Source organism: Rutilus rutilus (assembly GCF_951802725.1).
Source record: "Rutilus rutilus genome assembly, chromosome: 4".
Classification (NCBI taxonomy): domain Eukaryota; kingdom Metazoa; phylum Chordata; class Actinopteri; order Cypriniformes; family Leuciscidae; genus Rutilus; species Rutilus rutilus.
The window spans coordinates 40372103-40392998 of record NC_140212.1 but is presented as its reverse complement, the minus strand read 5'-3'; the positions used below and the strand labels follow the sequence as shown (position 1 = coordinate 40392998).

The following is a 20896-nucleotide window of genomic DNA, read 5'->3' as shown; positions in this document are numbered from 1 at the left end:
AAAAGGTTTCTAGTGTCAATGTATTGCTTGTTTTTTTTCCTGTTTACATTTCATGGTGTGACACAGACTTCAGAGCGGCCAAAGCGTCAACAAGCTTCTCCGTACTTTTTGACAAGCGTCCTTGACAGGGCGGCCAGAGCTTCTTTGCAGCTCAAGTCGGTGGCGGTGTAAACGTACAGTAACACAGTGATGGGGACATCGATCTCTCTTTTTCTTTTCTGACAATAAACATCGCTAATTAAATTGTGAGAAATTGATAAAGCGTGGATTGAGGAAGGGTATTACATGACGTTTGAGGCATCGATGAGACTAGCGATTGGTGCCTGTGCAGTGTGTGCATCTCTACAGCTCTGATTTGGACTGACACCATGTAAGTAAATAATGTCTTCAGTCGTTGTCCCTCCTTGCTATTCTACATGACGGCTGTGGTCCATAAAGAATTTGATGGTTTCCCACATCCTCAGTCATTCTCCAAATAGCCATAATACAGTAAGAATCTAGCAGAGTATGGGTTGCGAGTGCCTCTTATGACGACATCACCCAGTTAACGTAAAAAACACGCTACCTTTGAAGAAACCACAATAAATGTTATTTTAACGCATTTTAAGACAGAAATAACTAGAGCACTTTAATTTACACATTAATTGGTTGTGGTGGTTAACCTGCAACTCACACTTTAAATAAGCTATTTCCTCACAAAAACGGTTCTGTGAAGCCTCTTCTCCTTCTCCATTGATATCCATTAAAAAAATATGTTTTCCCTAAGACACTAAATCATTTCTATAAAGTAAATATTCAACGGAAGCGTGTTATTTACATGAAAGAATGTTATTTACATGAAAGAATGTCAGAAGCATTTGTATGTACTATTTGTGTAAGTTTAGGGACTAAACTTACCTGAAAGTAGTGAAAACAACAGTGAAAGACGGAGTTATTGCTTTGTGTCAGTTGAGCTGCCGTCCCGTTTCCATGGTAACGCCCTCCAGTTCAAATGCAACTCGAAAGTTCAGTGCGCGCGCCCATTAAAACACGTAAAAGTCACGCAGCATTTACATAAAAGTAGAATTGATGGAGGGAATTATTTGATAATCAGGTAAAATATATTGAAAACTTTGGTGTGTTCCTATTTTAATAAAACCGGTTTAATTATAACCTCAGTGATCTGAGTACATGGCATAGTTAAAGTCCACATGAATTCAAAATTGACCATATTTACTTTGTTTGCCTAAATTGTTAGTTTTGTGGTGAACAATTCATCCGTGCAAGTCAATCCACACAAAAAAAATTTTTGGCTTTGTAATCTTTAATCAAAATCTGAAAATGCCCCTCCCCTCTGCATTGGAGGACCTTCCCTGATGACGTATGTTTGACGGCTTGGTTTGGGAAACGCTTAACCACTCCCCTCAAACTGTTAGTCTGCTATGAGCGAGAGATGGAGAGGAGGAGCGCTAGAGTAAAAACCCTGCCCTCTGTTCAATATACCTTTTCACTGGGAAATACGTCACAACACTGGAGAAAAGTCGTTTGCAACTTCCGGTTCACGCGGACTTTAATGACATTGTCTTAAAGGGTTATGAAACCCTAAACCAAATTTTCTGAGATTTTAACACAGGTATGTGTGTTGAACACCATTTAAGACAATGTTAGCATCTGTTAGATTTAATAGTAGGGGGGAAATGGTTAAATTTTAGTTTTTTTCCGCTATTTTCGTCTTCCGGGTTTAAAATCTTCATCGTGTCCACATCACAGACGTGGCAGAGCACTATAGTACTTTGATGACTCGTCGGTGTCTCATAATTATTCATGACTGAGTTTTCTTATCCAATGAGAAGACACTTGCTCTTAATTATTCATGACACCACGTGGAACTTTCCAATGACATACATGTCAAATTGTCAAACTGTTATATTGCATAATAGATGAGAGAGGCAATGATGGGAAGCGCGTTTGTTTTCGTGGTGCAAAAGTTCCAGTGCATCTTTCCCCGCGATGCTGCCCGGGCTGGACTCCGGCTGCGGGCGTTTGGTTGGCCATCACCCATGGACACATCTAAACTATGTGTGTGTAGCAAGCATTCAACTGGAGAATGGTGGACTTCGGCCTTGCACAGGTTTCGTCTTGCGAGTGATGCGGTTCCGACCGAGGACTTTTCTATTGCTTCAGAGGTGTGTGTGTGTGTGTGTGTGTGTGTGTGTGTGTGTGTGTGTCTAAAATGTAACCCTGACCGTTTTACATGCCTTTTGTTAAATAATCACTCGTTATTAAAATGTAGAAATTTCGATAATACCTCAATTGTATGGAACATGCTTAATTTGTGCAAATTTCTATGTCACTGTCCATCTTTATTATGTGGGTTTAGGGGGCGCGTAGATCTCTAGGCTATGTACAGAACTTTTTTTTTTAAGCGGAAAATGTATTATTTTCAAATATATGCATTTATAGTGTGTATATATACAAATATATATTTTATAATGACATAATTATACATATACATGTTATGTTTTAAATACAATTATAATTAATGTAGGCTAATATATAGCAGGGCATTCATGGTGCCTTCACGTGCTATGGTAATTATGGTAAATACCAAAATCCGACATGGAAAATGCACATGAACACCCCCTCATGTGGTATTTTCCACTGGGCAACTCGTAGAATATTTTGATGCACGAGTTGCCGAGATGAGATAACCTTTGACCTTTTCAAAATGGCGGAGAGCAACGCAAGAGTCGTGAATACTGTTAGCGGGTAGTTTTTGTAGCCTATACAATGTTGTGTCATTAACGATTGTAATATAATGCGTTAACACTCAATTTTCAACTTCGCCGCAATTTCCTTGGTTCATATTTAATCATTTTATGTCATGTTTTATTTTTTTTTATTATTAATTATGTTGTAATCATCAGAAAGCACCACATTTACGTTTTGTTTTTGTTTTTGTAAAGATAAAAAAGATATTCTACTGACACAGACCTTGCGGGTACTACATTACAACAACAAAAGCACTTGAACACAACACACTGGTAAATACCAGTTCACAAGTGGAAAATATCATCTTTTCCATAGCACGTGAAGGCAGCATCAGTTACTTTTGAAAGGACAAAAATAAGGCGTCAGTGTATTTCATTAGACTTTAAAGGTGGGGTATGTAATTATCTTTTTTGGCCATTTTTTCTAAATCACTTGAAATCCTATTCCTAACCCGCTTACAGCCACTGAGTTAGAAGCACTGAAATGAAAATTAAGCAATTTAATCATCTGTGGAACGGGCAGGACTCGAAAAACTCCAGCCAATCATTTCCAAGACCACCTAGAATCATTGGACAGTAAGTGCGTCAATCAAACGGTCGTACCATACCCCCCTCCCCCCATCCATGTCCATGTTCTTCGAATGGGTGGAGTCAAAGGAAAGAAGGTAGGACCATTTGAGTTGTGTATTTTCAAAATCTGCCGGCCGTTTTGCAAATCACATACCCCATCTTTAACTTTGCCAGCTATAAAAAAATCTAGCATTTCCTCACGTTTTTTTACCACTGATTTTTAGTGACAGTCGATATGCATGGGCCACTGGCGATGACAGTCCCCAGTAAGTTAAAAAAATAACTTAAAAAAGAAGATATTTTGAAAAATGTCTGTAACCAAACAGTTGATGGTCCCCATTGACTTCCATAGTATTTTTTTTTTCCTACTATGGAAGTCAATGGGGTCCATCAACTGTTTGGTTACAGACATTTTTCAAAATATCATCTTTTGTGTTCAGCAGAAAAAAAAAAAATGCTTACAGGTTTGAAACAACTTGAGGGTGAGTAAATGATGACAGAATTTTCATTTTTGGGTGAACTATCCCTTTAAGTAAATCCTAATTATATACTCATTTTTTACTTGTAAATATTAGACATCCAACAGACAAGTAAAATTGACTTCTGACTCTCTGGCATATTTACATGCATTAATTAAATACTTGAAGCAAATTTAAGAAAATCAAGTAAAATTTAGTCCTTGAAGAAAGGAATCTGCGCATGCGCAGAAAGAAGAAAACGTGATGATTGAGGGATTTCCAATCTCCACTCCAACTGCTCTCGACAGGTAAGCAACAGTAAAAAAATGCATATTACGGATTTTTTGATTAATTCAATCAACGATTGTCTTGTCATCACTTCATTCTATACATTTGAAAAGTTTTGTGTTCTTAAGTTTAGAGACGTGCTCCAGAAAAAAAATTCACGGAGACGGAGAGGCAGAAAGCACCCTGTTTATTTTCTTTCTTTTACAAAAAGCACACAGAAAGCACCCTGTTTATTTTCTTTCTTTTACAAAAAGCACAATGTTTTATTTCGATTGAAAGTGGAAAAAGTAGACATTTAAGTTTATTTTTTCATATTTCTTAAGTCTGTAATCTTTATGACCAAAAATGACATAGTATTTTAAGTCTATTTTTTTTTCCACATAGCAGCAAAATAGAGCAAAACGCGCTGGCGCGTTTGCCGACCCAAGAGGGTTAATGATGAGGTAGCTTTGTAAGACGTTAGCCATATTTTTTTAATCAGTTTTAAACTTTACGTTTTACACGATTTATCAGTAATTACTAATTACGCCTAAAAAACATTAATATGTTACTTAAATCATGATCTTTTTGTTTAATATTTGTTATTTTGTGTGCAAATTTTCTTCATAGATGACAAATATTGGCCACGAATTAACAATAGGCTTAAGTGAGAAGGTTCTCGTTTCCTCATCATGCACAATATAATTCATTCCCTCATTCATTTGCTAAATCGTGCATTCTATCTATTAAATGGTCCCTGATTTTACTAAATTGTGACCACGTTGTAAAACCACGTGCCTTAAATCAAAACGAATGAAAAATTTGCTTTAAAACAATCAGAACTTAAGAAAACAAAACCTAATAAAAATAAAAATAAAAGTCAATGATCATGACACAAACAAATTTTAATCCTCATTCTGTGTTTTCACCATCCATGGATTCTGCTACCTCAGTTGGATCCATGGATCTGCCACCTCAATTAGGTCCAGGGATTCTGCCACCTCAACTGGATCCACGATCTGAACTTGCTCTAGGTGTTGTAGTCTCAGCACGACGATTAACGTGCTGGACTTTTAATGTATTCGGAAGCTGCTGTACCAAGTCATTAATATTGCCAGAGTAAAAATGACTTAGTACAGTGAAGTCTTCCAACTCACTGTCCAAAAGGATGAGCATGCCGTCATCTTCTGACACTCCAATAATCGTCAACACTGCCTCGAGGGTCTGGCGCTCAAAACAAATCCACACTTAGGATACACATAAAGGCACAGTCATACAAAAAAATATTGTCATATACTGTATATATATATATATATACATAGTGAATAATATACACAGTGTATGTGTATATATTTTTTATGTCTTAACAATTAATGTAAATATTTAGAAGAAATCTAACATTTATGCTGATTGTAACTATCAATGTAAGATTTTTTTCTTTTTTCTCCTCTTTGACTTAATTTAGTTCACCCTTGGGGCTGGGTATCAACAGAGATGTTCCTGATTCGATTACGAAGATCTCAATGCTTGCAGTTTAATTATTTGTTCTTATTTTTTATTAACGATTGTTTATTTGTCTTTCATAATCTTTGAAATGTATATTTGTTTACCTTGACAGTTGTGTAGTTGGAGGAGTCAAATTTTTCCTTTTCCATTCGGCCGAATATTGGCTCTTAGGTGGGTGACCTCCACCTTATCGCTGACATACAGCTCCACCAACGCCTCGTCTCTCCATAATGAGATGTTTTAGAGAGTTTACTGGTAGTTCCACATCTCACACAAAGGTCCAGGATGGGAAACTGGGCCCGAGTCATCCTGGCCACTTGCACCTGGAAAATAAGAGCCCAGTGTCACAGATGAGTGTTTCTCAGTCCTGGTCCAGGTATCCCCAACACTGAATATATGCTATGTATTCCCAATCAAGGTTAATTCACCTAAATTGTGCATCTCAAATAAGAGTGTTAGGGTACTCTAGGACTGTGATTCAGAAACACAAGTATAATAGCTTACATTTACCTAGGTTAAGTATACCAGGATAATGTACTAGATATTCAATTATGCTTTTAAATTAACTTACTATCTCAATATTTCCCCGCAGACTCAGGTACCCAGGGCTTGAGAAGATGTTCTGTTCTTCCCCAGTTACACATGGGGAAGGAGGATAGAGGACCTCTTTAGCAGCTCTCTCTGCCTCCTCAGTTATGGCCAATGGTGAGGTTTTGAATTTCCTGATTAAAGGGATAGTTCACTTTGAAATAAAATTTTGGTATGTTTTAGCTTACCTCAAGGGCATCCAAGATGTAGGTGTCTTTTTTTCCGCAGTAGTTTCAATTTTGATATTTTTAGGCCAAACCGTTCTTGTCTGTCAGTCATTTCATGCAGGTATACGGTCACTGTCTCAAAGAGCAAGCACAGAGTCCAAATTAAAACAATTCCACATCGTCCAAATTAAACAATTCCCCATCGTAAGCACACATTGATGGCCTAAGACACGAAACGAGCGGTTTGTGTGAGAAAACGAACAGTATTTATATCGTTGTTACCTCTTGAACACAGCCGAGTCCAAATGATCTGAGGGCGCGGGCGGGTATAGATATATACACTAGATGTCGCCTTGTCTACGGTTCAGTTCCAATGAACTGCAGTAGCCAAGGCGACGTCTAGTGTATATATCTATACCCGCCCGCGCCCTCAGATCATTTGGACTCGGCTGTGTTATAAGAGGTAAAAACGATATAAATACTGTTCGTTTTAATTAAAAATCTAGTCTTTTTGCAAAGTAAATTCAGTTTGAATTGAAATCAAGCTTCCTTGTGCTGTGTGTGAGCTATTGCAACGTTCACGTTACCCTATTGTAAAGACAAATACACTGAGTGAGTAAATATTAGATTATTGTAATGGTTATTGATCAATGTTTAAATATGTAAACAAAAGCCTAAATTAAAATCTCACCTTATAAAGTGGACGTGTCTCTTCAGAAGACTTGAATTAAACTTTTCCATTCAAATAGATTACTGTTACAATGAGTGTTGTGCTTTTCAATGCTTGAAAATAATGATTGCCTTGACAAAATGGATGGACAAAAATGTAGATATTAAAATATTTAGTATGTAGTAGTTTTCCCGATGGTATTAAAAATTATAGGCTAGGCCTACTGAATATTGACATATTTCAAGGTGTCATATTGAAGTTAGAAATTCCAGTATCCACTAATTAATGTCCTTTGACAATAAGGTAAAAACGTGTTAAAAGTAGCTATTTTCTACATAAATCTATGATTTTGTTGAATATTTTTATTGGTAATGCATTAACTATCGCCAGCTAAAAAGTAATTAGTAACTAGTACTCTGAGTAGTTTTTGAGAAGAGTAATTTGTACTTTTACTTAATTACTTTTTTGACACCAGTACTTTTACTTGTAATTGAGTATTATTTCAGCAATGTAACGGTACTTGTACTTGAGTACAAATTTTCAGTACTCTTTCCACCTCTGCTTATTTTAAGTATTAAATTGCCGGCTTTTTTTATCATTCGAATTTGACTGGGTGGCTAATAACACATTTTTCTGTGGTGTGACAAACTCAGAACACTTACTTAATTTTGACTTTACAGGGACTTTAAGCTGCAACCCCACTTTTGAAAAATCCCCAGAAATGACATACCCAAACTGAAACAGATACAGTTCATGAACCCTTTGTACTAAAAGCACAAGTATGGTCTCATTTGAAAGTTGACACCTGGCAGTTTACTGTAAATGTAGAATTAATTACTATCATAATGAAAAAATTTTTTATAAATAGCTTCAAAGTTTTGTAAAGTTATTAGAAATTAATTTTTTATGAAACATCTTCATTAAAATAAAATTGAAGTTGGCATTGTATCAATCTAGAAATGCACTACAGCTAAAGCCACATGTCTAAACATTTTATGTTTAAAATCTGAAGATGATAAGTCTAAAACTCTGTATTTAGTTAAATGTTTTTCAAGATCATGTCATATGACTTTATTTTGATTAGACTTTAAACTGAAAATGACCAAAAATGTTCTAATTCAGCAAGACGGTTAAAGATGAACTGAACTGCAATTTTGAGTAAAGGTGATATAACAGATGTATTTTATTTATTCTCATTGGTACAATTTTTAAAGTGGCAGAATTTGTTAAAAGGGATAAAATGTTATGTTGAAAATGTTGTTGTTGTTACACGGGCGCCGCCATGTTGGATTTCAACATTCGGCAACGTCACTGGAATGGTAAGCTACTCCGTTGCTAACCAACACTAGCAGAGCAGCCATTGCATGCAGCCCCTGGATTTCGAGTCCGTAGTGAGCATTTTGTTAGCGACAGACTATTTAGAGCGTTGTACTTTTAATACAACCGGTTCACTGGTGAGGTTTAGGCTAAACCTGAGGCCATTCCGTCAATGTTAAACTTTTCAGGCTGTAGTACAGGGCAGACCGATAGACCAATGGCAAGTACTAACACGTAACCGCAGAGACAGGGCGCTGAAACGCTCACGTCAAGGCAGAGGACAGAGAAGTATGTTAACTGTTATCATGATAGCAAGCTAAGCAAAGGGCTGGATGTAACGTTGTCACATACACAAAACATATTGTGTTCAATATAGCGTTCAACAAAACTGAGACACTCATTCATTGAAATTGAGCAACAAAATCAAGCTATATACCAAACGATCCAACCTAGGGAAAGAGCTAGCAGCTAACGTAAACACGTTGGAAGCACTTTTGTCAAACTCCACAAGCTAGCCACCACTCCGACCATATAAACCGTATAAATCATGACTCGTCTCGATAATAATGCGTTTAGTAGCTGCTAATTAAACCACAGCAGGTCTGTAAACAGATTCCAATGTCCTACCCACCCTGAAGCTAGCTGATGTCCATTGTCTCAGGGCACATTGTTGATACAGAGGGAGTTCAGGGTTTTTTAGGGCCCAAGCCCTGAAAGGGCGAAGGCCCTATTGTTTCCGGTAGGATTATTTATTATTATTAGGGCCCAAGCCCTGAAAGGGCGAAGGCCCTATTGTTTTCGGTAGGATTATTAGGGCCCAAGCCCTGAAAGGGCGAAGGCCCTATTGTTTTCGGTAGGATTATTAGGGCCCAAGCCCTGAAAGGGCGAAGGCCCTATTGTTTTCGGTAGGATTATTAGGGCCCAAGCCCTGAAGGGGCGAAGGCCCTATTGTTTTCGTTAGGATTATTAGGGCCCAAGCCCTGAAAGGGCGAAGGCCCTATTGTTTCCGGTAGGATTATTTATTATTATTATTATTATTATTATTATTATTATTTTGTCAACCTTTCGGGCACTTTTGGGGCTCTTAACATGCTCGAAAACTCTTGAAATTTTGCACACACGTCAGAACCCGCGGCCATCAGGGCCGGACTGAAGCTGGTACCCGGGCGTGGCAGGGGGGCTCGACAGCGCCCCCTGGAACGGGATCCGAACACGTGTCCATAAATCAAACACGCTTGCATGTAATAATATGAAACTCGGTACACATATAGATCTCATCCGGCCGAACAACTTTCGTGCTCTAAGTTTTACGCCAGCCAAACAGGAAGTTGGCTATTTAGCGTTGTTTGGAAACGCATGCTGTGGAATTTAATGTACTCCTCCTAGGGAATTCATCGATTCGCCTCCAAACTCGGTGTGCATGAAGTCAAGACATTGAGGATGCTAAATTGCGGACGGATTTTTGATATCTCGAACGGTTTGGCCGTGGCGAGGAAACAAATTTATGGCGAAAAAATGAAACAGGAAGTGTGTTATAACTTCTGCATACATTAACTGATCTTGATGAAACTTCAGCAGTGTGTTCGTTGTAAGAGGCCGATCGCACAGATGTGACTATTGTGAGTCAAAGTTATAGCGCCACCAACAGGCAGCAGGAAGTACATCACTTTCAAAATGCTTTGAAATCAGTGTCTTATTTTTACCCGATTTGCTTCAAACTTTATGTGTACAATGTAGACACACGGCAGATGTAAACCTGTGAAAGGATTATTGATATCTTAGATACTGTTGCCGTGGCAACGCATCAAACTTTAATATTCTTTTTTGATGCTTTTGAGACTCTTAACATACTTGAAATTGCATGAAACTCAACAGACACATCACATTTATTAGCCAGTAGACATGTGCAAAGTTTCAGAAACGGGGGTGGTGGAATGGCTCAGTAGCGCCACCTTTAGTCAAAAATGGGGGTTTAGTTTTTCCTAGAATCACAAAACTTGGTATGTGTATTGTTCTCATCAAGACGGACAACTTTCTAATTTACATGAACCATCTCCGACCAACAGGAAGAGAGATATTTTGGTTTGAATGTGGATTTTCTGAAGAATTTTCTCTCCCTCTCTCTGTGTCTGTGTGTGTGTGAGGGGAGGGGGGGATTTGACTATTGCTTTTATATTGTTAATCAAGGTTTCAGGGGCTTTTGGGGTCCTTAACGTGCTCAAAAACTCTTGAAACTTTGCACACAGGTCAGAACCCACGGCCATCAGGGCCGGGCTGAAGCTGGTACCCGGGCGTGGCTGGGGGGCTCAACAGCGCCCCCTTGAACAGGGTTCTAAAACTTGATCCATATATCAAACACGCTCGCATGAATTAATATGAAACTCGGTACACATATAGATCTCATCGGGCCGAACAACTTTACCCCGGTCAAGTTTTACGCCAGCCCAACAGGAAGTCGGCTATTATGGGTTGTTTGGAAAACGCTTGCTGTGGAATGTGAAATACTCCTCCTAGAAAATTCACCGTGTCCCCTTCAAACTCGGTGTGCATGTAGTCAAGACTTTGAGGATGCTAAATTGCGGACGGATTTTTGATATCTCGAACGGTTTGGCTGTGGCGAGGAATCGAATTTATGGCGAGAAAAGAGAAACACGGAAGTGGAATAACTTCTGCATACATTAACTGATCTTGATGAAACTTCAGCAGTGTGTTCGTGGTAAGAGGCCGATCAGATGGATGTAGCTATTGTGAGTCAAAGTTATAGCGCCACCAACTGGCAGCAGGAAGTGTGTCACTTTCAACATGCTTTAGACAAAAGTGGGGGGGTTAGTTTTAACTACAGTAAAGAAAAAATAGTTTGTATATTGTTCTCATCAAGCCGGACAACTTTCTAATTTACATTCAATAGCTCTGGCCATCAGGAAGTCAGATATTTTGGTCTGAATGTGATTTTTTTTTCCAAAATCAGCCTCTGAATTTTTAGCCACTCCTCTTAAACTATTTATTTTATTCGTACCAAACTTTTTCAACATGATGAAACTACATTAAATATGCTAAATTGTGAATGGATAATAAATATCTCAAACGGTTTTGCTATGGCGAGGGATTAAAGTAATGTCCAAAAAGAAAACACTAAAAATCTTCTAAAAATGTAATTATATACCATTTATTTCTATATAAAAGTATACAAATATCACAACTAAACCCATTTTATTCTGTTTTTGCAATTCAAGAAGAATGAAAAAGTTAAAAACAGGCTATTTAGTGCTATTTGGTTCAACAAAAAAGCAAACATAGGGCTATACTGCCCTCTTGTGTCCAAAAGGACATCCAAATAGTATATAAAACTTTTTACCAGGTAGGCCAATATTGTATTTAAATATACATTTATTAGGTATGTGTCTGAGGATATTTTCCCATCGGTTAAGCGACGTGTGACACAAGCGGGTGCTTTTAAATCGCTAATATAAAAGTGAAAGTAAAAAAAACGGACGTCTGCACGGACATTGATAATGGTGCACGTTGGAAAGAATGATACTTTTAAACATAACACTAAACCGCCATTAGGTGTCGCTAGGCGACCATCTTAATGAGCGAGTCATTGATTCATTCGTTCAAATGATTCGTTCCAATGACTGAGTCATTCATGATTGAGACAGATGTTTATGGATTTACCATTGAATCTTTGAGTCAAGCGATTCGTTTCAAAATGCTGAATCATTCAGTAATGAGAAAACAAGTTGCTGTGAGATGCGCAATGGTTCTGCTGTGATCTTTGTTTAACTATTTTTGCTGCTGAAACAGAACAAAAACAGTCAATATTGCATCTAAAATGTAAGTGACTTAATTGTAACTGTTTATTAACCTGTTGTATGAAATCAATGTCACAGTTTCAATCGTGATTGTATTCAGGAAATAGTTGCCTACTCGTCAAGTGAGGTTGCTTAACTCTATCATATGTTATAAAATATATAAAAACTCCATATTTGTAATTTTTATAGTCAGTATGTTGTTAACTGGGTTGCTTTTTTGTGTGCTGCGCTCATTTGTTTACAATTCTCCTGGAGAAGCAGCATGAGCCTCAGCAGTGCAACCTTGTTACCATTGATCAGTAATACATTTATTATTAACTGATGATTGCAACTTAAAATGAATGTAATGAAATTAGAATAATCTCTCGTTTTAGTGATTCCCAAGTTATTTTTTTGTTATTGACGTTCTAATCAGGCTATACTTTGGTCGGGCAAGTAAAATTCTCTTTCAGGTAGGCCTATTGTATTTATATATAAATATATTAGGGATGTGACTGTGATAACATTTTCCCACCGGTTAATCGACGTGTGACACCACTGAGCGCTTTTAAATCGCTAACTATAGTATACTATATACTAGTAAAATACAGACGTCCGCACAGACATTGATAATGGTGCGGAGTAGAGCGAGCATTTTCAATTTATTCCTATGGATGTAGGAATTAACTAAAACATTTTATTTATGTTTTTGTGTCCACTGTTCAACCGCAACCGCAACCGCGTCACACACACACACACATTCCAGAATTGCAATCTTGACATCGCAGCCTGTTCATTATAGCCCTAATACAATATAATAATAAAAATAAAAATAGTCAACCTAACATAAACGAATTACACTGCTCTGTTTAAATAGTCAGTAGTACAATCTGTACCATTCACAGTAAGCAGAGCTCCACTGTGATGTTTCCAAGAACATTTTTGCGCGTGTGAAGAGGATGATTTTTTCCATCGATATTGGAACACGAGTGAAGTACAAAGCCTATAATAAAGAATAGTTTAGCATCCAAATACATCGCAAAAATTGAAACATTTTGATTCTAATGAGAGGGTTACGTGAGACCAACACTGCTTACTTTCGTTTTTATTTTTACATTAAATTTAAAGGATTTGTTGTGGAATATTTTGAGTGTATCATAAAATCAGAATAAGGTAAGACAAGTAATATTTTCTGTCTTATATATATATATATATATATATATATATATATATATATATATATATATATGTGTGTGTGTGTGTGTGTGTGTGTATATATATATATATATATAGATATAGATAGATAGATATTTATATACACACACACATATATATATATATATATATATATATATATATATATATGTGTGTGTGTGTGTGTGTGTGTGTGTGTGTATGTATGTATATATATATATATATATATATATATATATATATATATATATATATAAATATAGCTGCGAGCAGCGATGGAGGGCCAAAGCCGGTGGCACCGCAACCCCGGTGCCTTTAGTTACCTAAAGGCACCGGGGTTGCGGTGCCACCGGCTTGGGCCCGTAATCGCTGCTCGCAGCTATATTTATTATTATTATTATTGTTCTTCAAGGGTTCGGGGGCTTTTGGGGCCTTTAACGTGCTCAAAAACTCATGAAACTTTGCACGCAGGTCAGAACCCGCGGCCATTAGGGCCGGGCTGAAGCTGGTACCCGGGCGTGGCAGGGGGGCTCAACAGCGCCCCCTAGAACACAATCTTAAATCTTGGACACATACAAGAACGTATTAGTATGAAACTCGGTACACATATAGATCTCATCGGGCCGAACAACTTTCGCACTCTAAGTTATTAGCTCTGCCCAACAGGAAGTCAGCTATTATGGGTTGTTTGAAAAACGCATGCTGTGGAATTTAATGTACTCCTCCTAGGGAATTGATCCGATCCACACCAAACTCGGTCAGCATGAAGTCAAGACATTGAGGATGCTAAATTGCGGACGGATTTTTTATATCTCGAACGGTTTGGCCGTGGCGATGAAACGAATTTATAGCGAGAAAAGATAAACAGGAAGTGTGTTATAACTTCTGCATACATTAACTGATCTTGATAAAACTTCAGCAGTGTGTTCGTGGTCAGAGGCCAATCACATTGATGTGACTATTGTGAGTCAAAGTTATAGCGCCACCAACTGGCAGCAGGAAGTGTGTCACTTTCAAAATGCTTTGAAATCACCCTCTTATTTTTACCCGATTTGCTTCAAACTTTATGTGTATAATGTAAACACACGGCAGATGTAGACCTGTGAAAGAATTTTTGATATCTTTAATACTGTTGCCATGGCAACGCTTCAAACTTTAATATTCTTTTTTGATGCTTTTGAGACTCTTAACATACTTGAAATTGGATGAAACTCGACAGACACATTACATTTATTAGCCCGTAGACATGTGCAAAGTTTCAGAAACGGGCGTGGTGAGGGGCTCAGTAGCGCCACCTTTAGTCATAAGTGGGGGGGTTAGTTTTATCAACAGCAACAAAACTTGGTATGTGTATTGTTCTCATCAAGACGGACAACTTTCTAATTTACATGAACGATCTCTGACCAACAGGAAGAGAGATATTTTGGTTTGAATGTGGATTTTCTGAAGAATTTTCTCTCCCTCTCTCTGTGTCTCTGTGTGTGTGAGGGGAGGGGGGGATTTGACTATTGCTTTTATATTGTTAATCAAGGTTTCAGGGGCTTTTGGGGTCCTTAACGTGCTCAAAAACTCTTGAAACTTTGCACACAAGTCAGAACCCCCTGCCATCAGGGACAGGCTGAAGCTGGTACCCGGGCGTGGCAGGGGGGCTCAACAGCGCCCCCTTGAACGGGATCCCAAAACTTGGTCCATAGATCAAACACGCTTGCATTAATTAATATGAAACTCGGTACACATATAGATCTCATCGGGCCGAACAACTTTCCCCCAGTCAAGTTTTACGCCAGCCCAACAGGAAGTCGGCTATTATGGGTTGTTTGGAAAACTCTTGCTGTGGAATGCGAAGTACTCCTCCTAGAGAATTCATCCAATCCCCACCAAACTCGGTGTGCATGAATTCAAGACATTGAGGATTCTAAATTGCGGACGGATTTTTGATATCTCGAACGGTTTGGCCGTGGCGAGGAAACGAATTTATGGCGAGAAAAGAGAAACACGAAGTGGTATAACTTCTGCATACATTAACTGATCTTGATGAAACTTCACCAGTGTGTTCGTGGTAAGAGGCCGATCAGATGGATGTAACTATTGTGAGTCAAAGTTATAGCGCCACCAACTGGCAGCAGGAAGTGTGTCACTTTCAAAATGCTTTTGACAAAAGTGGGGGGGTTAGTTTTACCCACAGTTACAAAAATCAGTACGTACATTGGTCTCATCGAGCCGGACAACTTTCTAATATACCATTATTAGCTTCGACCAATAGGAAGTCAGATATTTTGGTTTGAATGTGGATTTATTTGCAAATTCAGCCTCTGCTTTTTACCCACTCCTGCTAAGTGTTTTTTTTTTTATTCACACCAAACTTTTTTAACACGATGAAAATACATTAAAGATGCTAAATTGTGAACGGATATTAAATATTTCAAACGGTTTTGACATGGCGAGGGATTAAAATAATGTCAAAAAAGGAATCAGAAAACATCTCATATCTTCTTAAAATGTAATTATACACCATTTATTTTTATATAAAATTATACAAATATCAGAACTAAACCGAAACAGAACTAGTTTTGGGTTTATTCAGTTTTTTTCAATTCAAGAAATATGTACAATTTTAAAATCAGCCAGAATGCGCTATTTAGTAAAAAAAAAAGTCATACATAGGGCTATACTGCCCTCTTGTGTTCAAAATCAGGTAGGCCCATTGCATATTGTATTTATATATTAATATAATAGCGATGTGACTGAGAATTTTTTTCCCACTGGTTAATCGATGTGTGACACCGCGGCGGGGGCTTTTAAATCGCTAACTTAAAGGGATACTCCACTTTAAATTGAAAATTCTGTCATCATATACTCACCCTCATGTTGTTTCAATCCTTTATTAATTTCTTTCTTCTGCTGAACAGAAATGAAGATATTTAGAAGAATGTCAGTAACCAGACAGTTTCTGGTCTCATTGACTTCCATAGTATACATTTTTTTCCTACTATGGAAGTCAATGGGATCAGAAACTGTCTGGTTACTGACATTCTCCTAAATATCTTCCTTTCTGTTCAGCAGAAGAAAGAAATTCATAAAGGATTAAAACAACATGAGGGTGAGTATATGATGAGCGAAAGTGAAATACGGACGTCCAGTAGGAATTAACTAAAAAACATTCACTCTGTTTTGCTCATTCCTCGCTGTAGACGTGTTATTGCCCATGCAGCCGTGAGCATTTTAGTTTCATTTAAAAAATAGCGCCATTTCGGGGGTGGGACTGCTTGAATGTTTTTTTACAAAAGCACAATGTTGTGTTTTATTGCGAGTGAACCATCTCCGACCAACAGGAAGAGAGATATTTTGGTTTGAATGTGGATTTTCTGAAGAATTTTCTCTCCCTCTCTCTGTGTCTCTGTGTGTGTGAGGGGAGGGGGGGATTTGACTATTGCTTTTATATTGTTAATCAAGGTTTCAGGGGCTTTTGGGGTCCTTAACGTGCTCAAAAACTCTTGAAACTTTGCACACAGGTCAGAACCCATGGCCATCAGGGCCGGGCTGAAGCTGGTACCCGGGCGTGGCAGGGGGGCTCAACAGCGCCCCCTTGAACGGGGTTCTAAAACTTGATCCATATATCAAACACGCTCGCATGAATTAATATGAAACTCGGTACACATATAGATCTCATCGGGCCGAACAACTTTACCCCAGTCAAGTTTTACGCCAGCCCAACAGGAAGTCGGCTATTATGGGTTGTTTGGAAAACGCTTGCTGTGGAATGTGAAATACTCCTCCTAGAAAATTCACCGTGTCCCCTTCAAACTCGGTGTGCATGTAGTCAAGACTTTGAGGATGCTAAATTGCGGACGGATTTTTGATATCTCGAACGGTTTGGCTGTGGCGAGGAATCGAATTTATGGCGAGAAAAGAGAAACACGGAAGTGGAATAACTTCTGCATACATTAACTGATCTTGATGAAACTTCAGCAGTGTGTTTGTGGTAAGAGGCCGATCAGATGGATGTAGCTATTGTGAGTCAAAGTTATAGCGCCACCAACTGGCAGCAGGAAGTGTGTCACTTTCAACATGCTTTTGACAAAAGTGGGGGGGTTACTTTTAACTACAGTAAAGAAAAAATAGTTTCTATATTGTTCTCATCAAGCCGGACAACTTTCTAATTTACATTCAATAGCTCTGGCCATCAGGAAGTCAGATATTTTGGTCTGAATGTGATTTTTTTTGCAAAATCAGCCTCTGAATTTTTAGCCACTCCTCTTAAACTATTTATTTTATTCGTACCAAACTTTTTCAACATGATGAAACTACATTAAATATGCTAAATTGTGAATGGATAATAAATATCTCAAACGGTTTTGCTATGGCGAGGGATTAAAGTAAAAATCTTCTAAAAATGTAATTATATACCATTTATTTCTATATAAAAGTATACAAATATCACAACTAAACCCATTTTATTCTGTTTTTGCAATTCAAGAAGAATGAAAAAGTTAAAAACAGGCTATTTAGTGCTATTTGGTTCAACAAAAAAGCAAACATAGGGCTATACTGCCCTCTTGTGTCCAAAAGGACATCAAAATAGTATATAAAACTTTTTACCAGCTAGGCCAATATTGTATTTAAATATACATTTATTAGGTATGTGTCTGAGGATATTTTCCCACCGGTTAATCGACGTGTGACACGAGTGGGTGCTTTTAAATCGCTAATATAATAGTGAAAGAAAAATAATGATAATGTTGCACACACAAATCACACACATGTGGGAAAGAATGATGCTTTTAAACAACACTAAACCACCATTAGGTGTCGCCAGGCATCCATCTTAATAAGCGAGTCATTGATTCATTCGTTCAAACGATTCGTTCGAATGAGTCGATCATGATTAAGACAGATGTTTATGGATTGATCATTCAATCTTTGAGTCAACCGATTCGTTAAAAATGCTGAATCGTTCAGTTATGAGAAAACACGTGATGCGTGATGGTCCTGCCGTGATCTTTGTTTAACTATTTTCGCTGCTGAAACAGAACAAAAACAGTCAACATTGCATCTAAAATGTAAGTGACTTAATTGTAACTGTTTATTAACCTGTTGTATGAAATCTAGGGGTGGGAGAAAAAATTGATTCTTAGATGCATCGCGATGCGGACGTGGACGATTCTGAATCGATTCACAAATGTCAAAAAATCGATTCTCTAAAAAAATATTTTTCTAATAACGTAATATTGACGGAAGGCAAAAGGCGGAACTCTAAGCGGACGTGCGTGCAGTCTGTGGCGCGCACATAACAGAGAAGTTTCTTCTGCTCACCAAGGCTGCATTTATTTGATTAAAAATACAAACAAAAACAGTAATATTGTAAAATAGTATTCCAATTTAAAACAGCTGCTTTCTATTTTAATATATTTTAAACTGTTATTTATTCCTGTGATCAAAGCTGAGTTTTCAGCATCATTACTCCAGTCGTCACTGTCACATGATCCTTCAGAAATTATTCTAATATGATGATTGATACTCAAGAAACATTCATTATTATTTTAAATGTCGAAAACAGTTGTGTACAGTCTTTGATGAATAGAAAGTTCAAAAGAACAGCATTTATCTGAAATCTAAATCTTTTGTAATGTTAAACACTACCGCTCAAAAGTTTGTGGTTAGTAATAATTAAAATTTTATTTTTGGGGGAAAGAAATAAAATAAATCAGTACTTTTATTTATGAAGGATGAGTTAAACTGATCAACAGTTACAGTAAAGACATTTATAATGTTAAAAATATATATATTTGAAATATATGCTGTTCTTTTGAACTTTACATTCATCAAAGCATTTTGAAAAAAAAAAAATCTGTACACAACTGTTTTCAACATTGAAAATAATAATGAATATTTATTGAGCATCAATCATCATATTAGTATGATTTCTGAAGGATCATGTGACACTGAAGACTGGAGTAATGATGCTGAAAACTCAACTTTGATCACAGAAATGAATTACTATGTAAAAAAATTTTTAAAATTGAAAACAGCTGTTTTAAATTGGAATAATATTTCACAATATTACTGTTTTTGTTTGTATTTTTAATCAATAAATGCAGCCTTGGTGAGCAGAAGAGACTTCTCCTAAAAACATTAAAAATCTTACTGACCCCAAACTTTTGAACAATAATATATATATATATATACATATATATGTATGTGTGTGTATGTATGTATGTATATATATACATATATATGTATGTGTGTGTATGTATGTATGTATATATATATATATATATATATATATATAAATATAGCTGCGAGCAGCGATGTAGGGCCAAAGCCGGCGGTACCGCCACCCCGGTGCCTTTAGGTAACTAAAGGCACCGGGGTTGCGGTGCCACCGGCTTGGGCCCGTAATCGCTGCTCGCAGCTATATTTTATTATTATTATTTATTATTTTTCTGTCAACCTTTCGGGCACTTTTGGGGCTCTTATCATGCTCGAAAACTCTTAAAACTTTGCACACAGGTCAGGACCCGCGGCCATCAGGGCCGGGCTGAAGCTGGTACCCGGGCGTGGCAGGGGGGCTCAACAGCGCCCCCTTGAACAGGGTCCGAAAACTTGGTCCATAAATCAAACACGCTTGCATATAATAATATGAAACTCGGTACACATATAGATCTCATCGGGCCAAACAACTTTCGTACTTTTACTTTTTACGCCAGCCAAACAGGAAGTCGGCTATTATGGGTTGTTTGGAAAACGCATGCTGTGGAATTTGATGTACTCCTCCTAGGAAATTCATCCATTCGCCTCAAAACTCGGTGTGCATGAAGTCAAGACATTGAGGATGATAAATTGCGGACGGATTTTTGATATCTCGAACGGTTTGGCCGAGGCGAGGAAACGAATTTATGGCGAATAATGGGACACAGGAAGTGTGTTATAACTTCTGCATACATTAACTGATCTTGATTAAACTTCAGCAGTGTGTTCGTGGTCAGAGGCCGATCACATTGATGTGACTATTGTGAGTCAAAGTTATAGCGCCACCAACTGGCAGCAGGAAGTGTGTCACTTTCAAAATGCTTTGAAATCACCCTCTTATTTTTACCCGATTTGCTTCAAACTTTATGTGTATAATGTAAACACACGGCAGATGTAGACCTGTGAAAGGATTTTTGATATCTTTAATACTGTTGCCATGGCAACGCATCAAACATCAATATTCTTTTTTGATGCTTTTGAGACTCTTAGCATGCTTGAAATTGCATGAAACTCGACAGACACATTACATTTATTACCTAGTAGACATGTGCAATGTTTCAGAAACGGGCGTGGTGAGGGGCTCAGTAGCGCCACCTTTAGTCATAAGTGGGGGGGTTAGTTTTATCAACAGCAACAAAACTTGGTATGTGTATTGTTCTCATCAAGACGGACAACTTTCTAATTTACATTAACCATCTCCGACCATCAGGAATAGAGATATTTTGGTTTGAATGTGGATTTTCTGAAGAATTTTCTCTCCCTCTCTCTGTGTCTGTGTGTGTGTGAGGGGAGGGGGGGGGGGGATTTGACTATTGCTTTTACATTGTTAATCAAGGTTTCAGGGGCTTTTGGGGTCCTTAACGTGCTC

The 20896-nt window shown here is 37.7% G+C and overlaps 2 protein-coding genes across 2 annotated transcripts in view; one reads left to right on the top strand and one right to left on the bottom strand.

Moving 5' to 3' along the window:
* Positions 1 to 20896, top strand: part of LOC311289216 (tripartite motif-containing protein 16-like) — a 696468-nt gene that overhangs the window by 109789 nt on the left and 565783 nt on the right. The window lies entirely within an intron of this gene.
* Positions 4236 to 20896, bottom strand: part of LOC311289253 (membrane-spanning 4-domains subfamily A member 8-like) — a 48392-nt gene continuing 31731 nt past the window's right edge. Inside the window, exons 8-10 of the mRNA XM_084407097.1 lie at positions 6123 to 6273; positions 5656 to 5874; positions 4236 to 5292 (exon numbers count right to left, since the gene is read on the bottom strand). Of these exons, the coding sequence (XP_084263223.1) occupies positions 6241 to 6273 (33 nt within the window). The 3' untranslated portion in view covers positions 4236 to 5292; positions 5656 to 5874; positions 6123 to 6240. The remainder of the gene's footprint in view (positions 5293 to 5655; positions 5875 to 6122; positions 6274 to 20896) is intronic.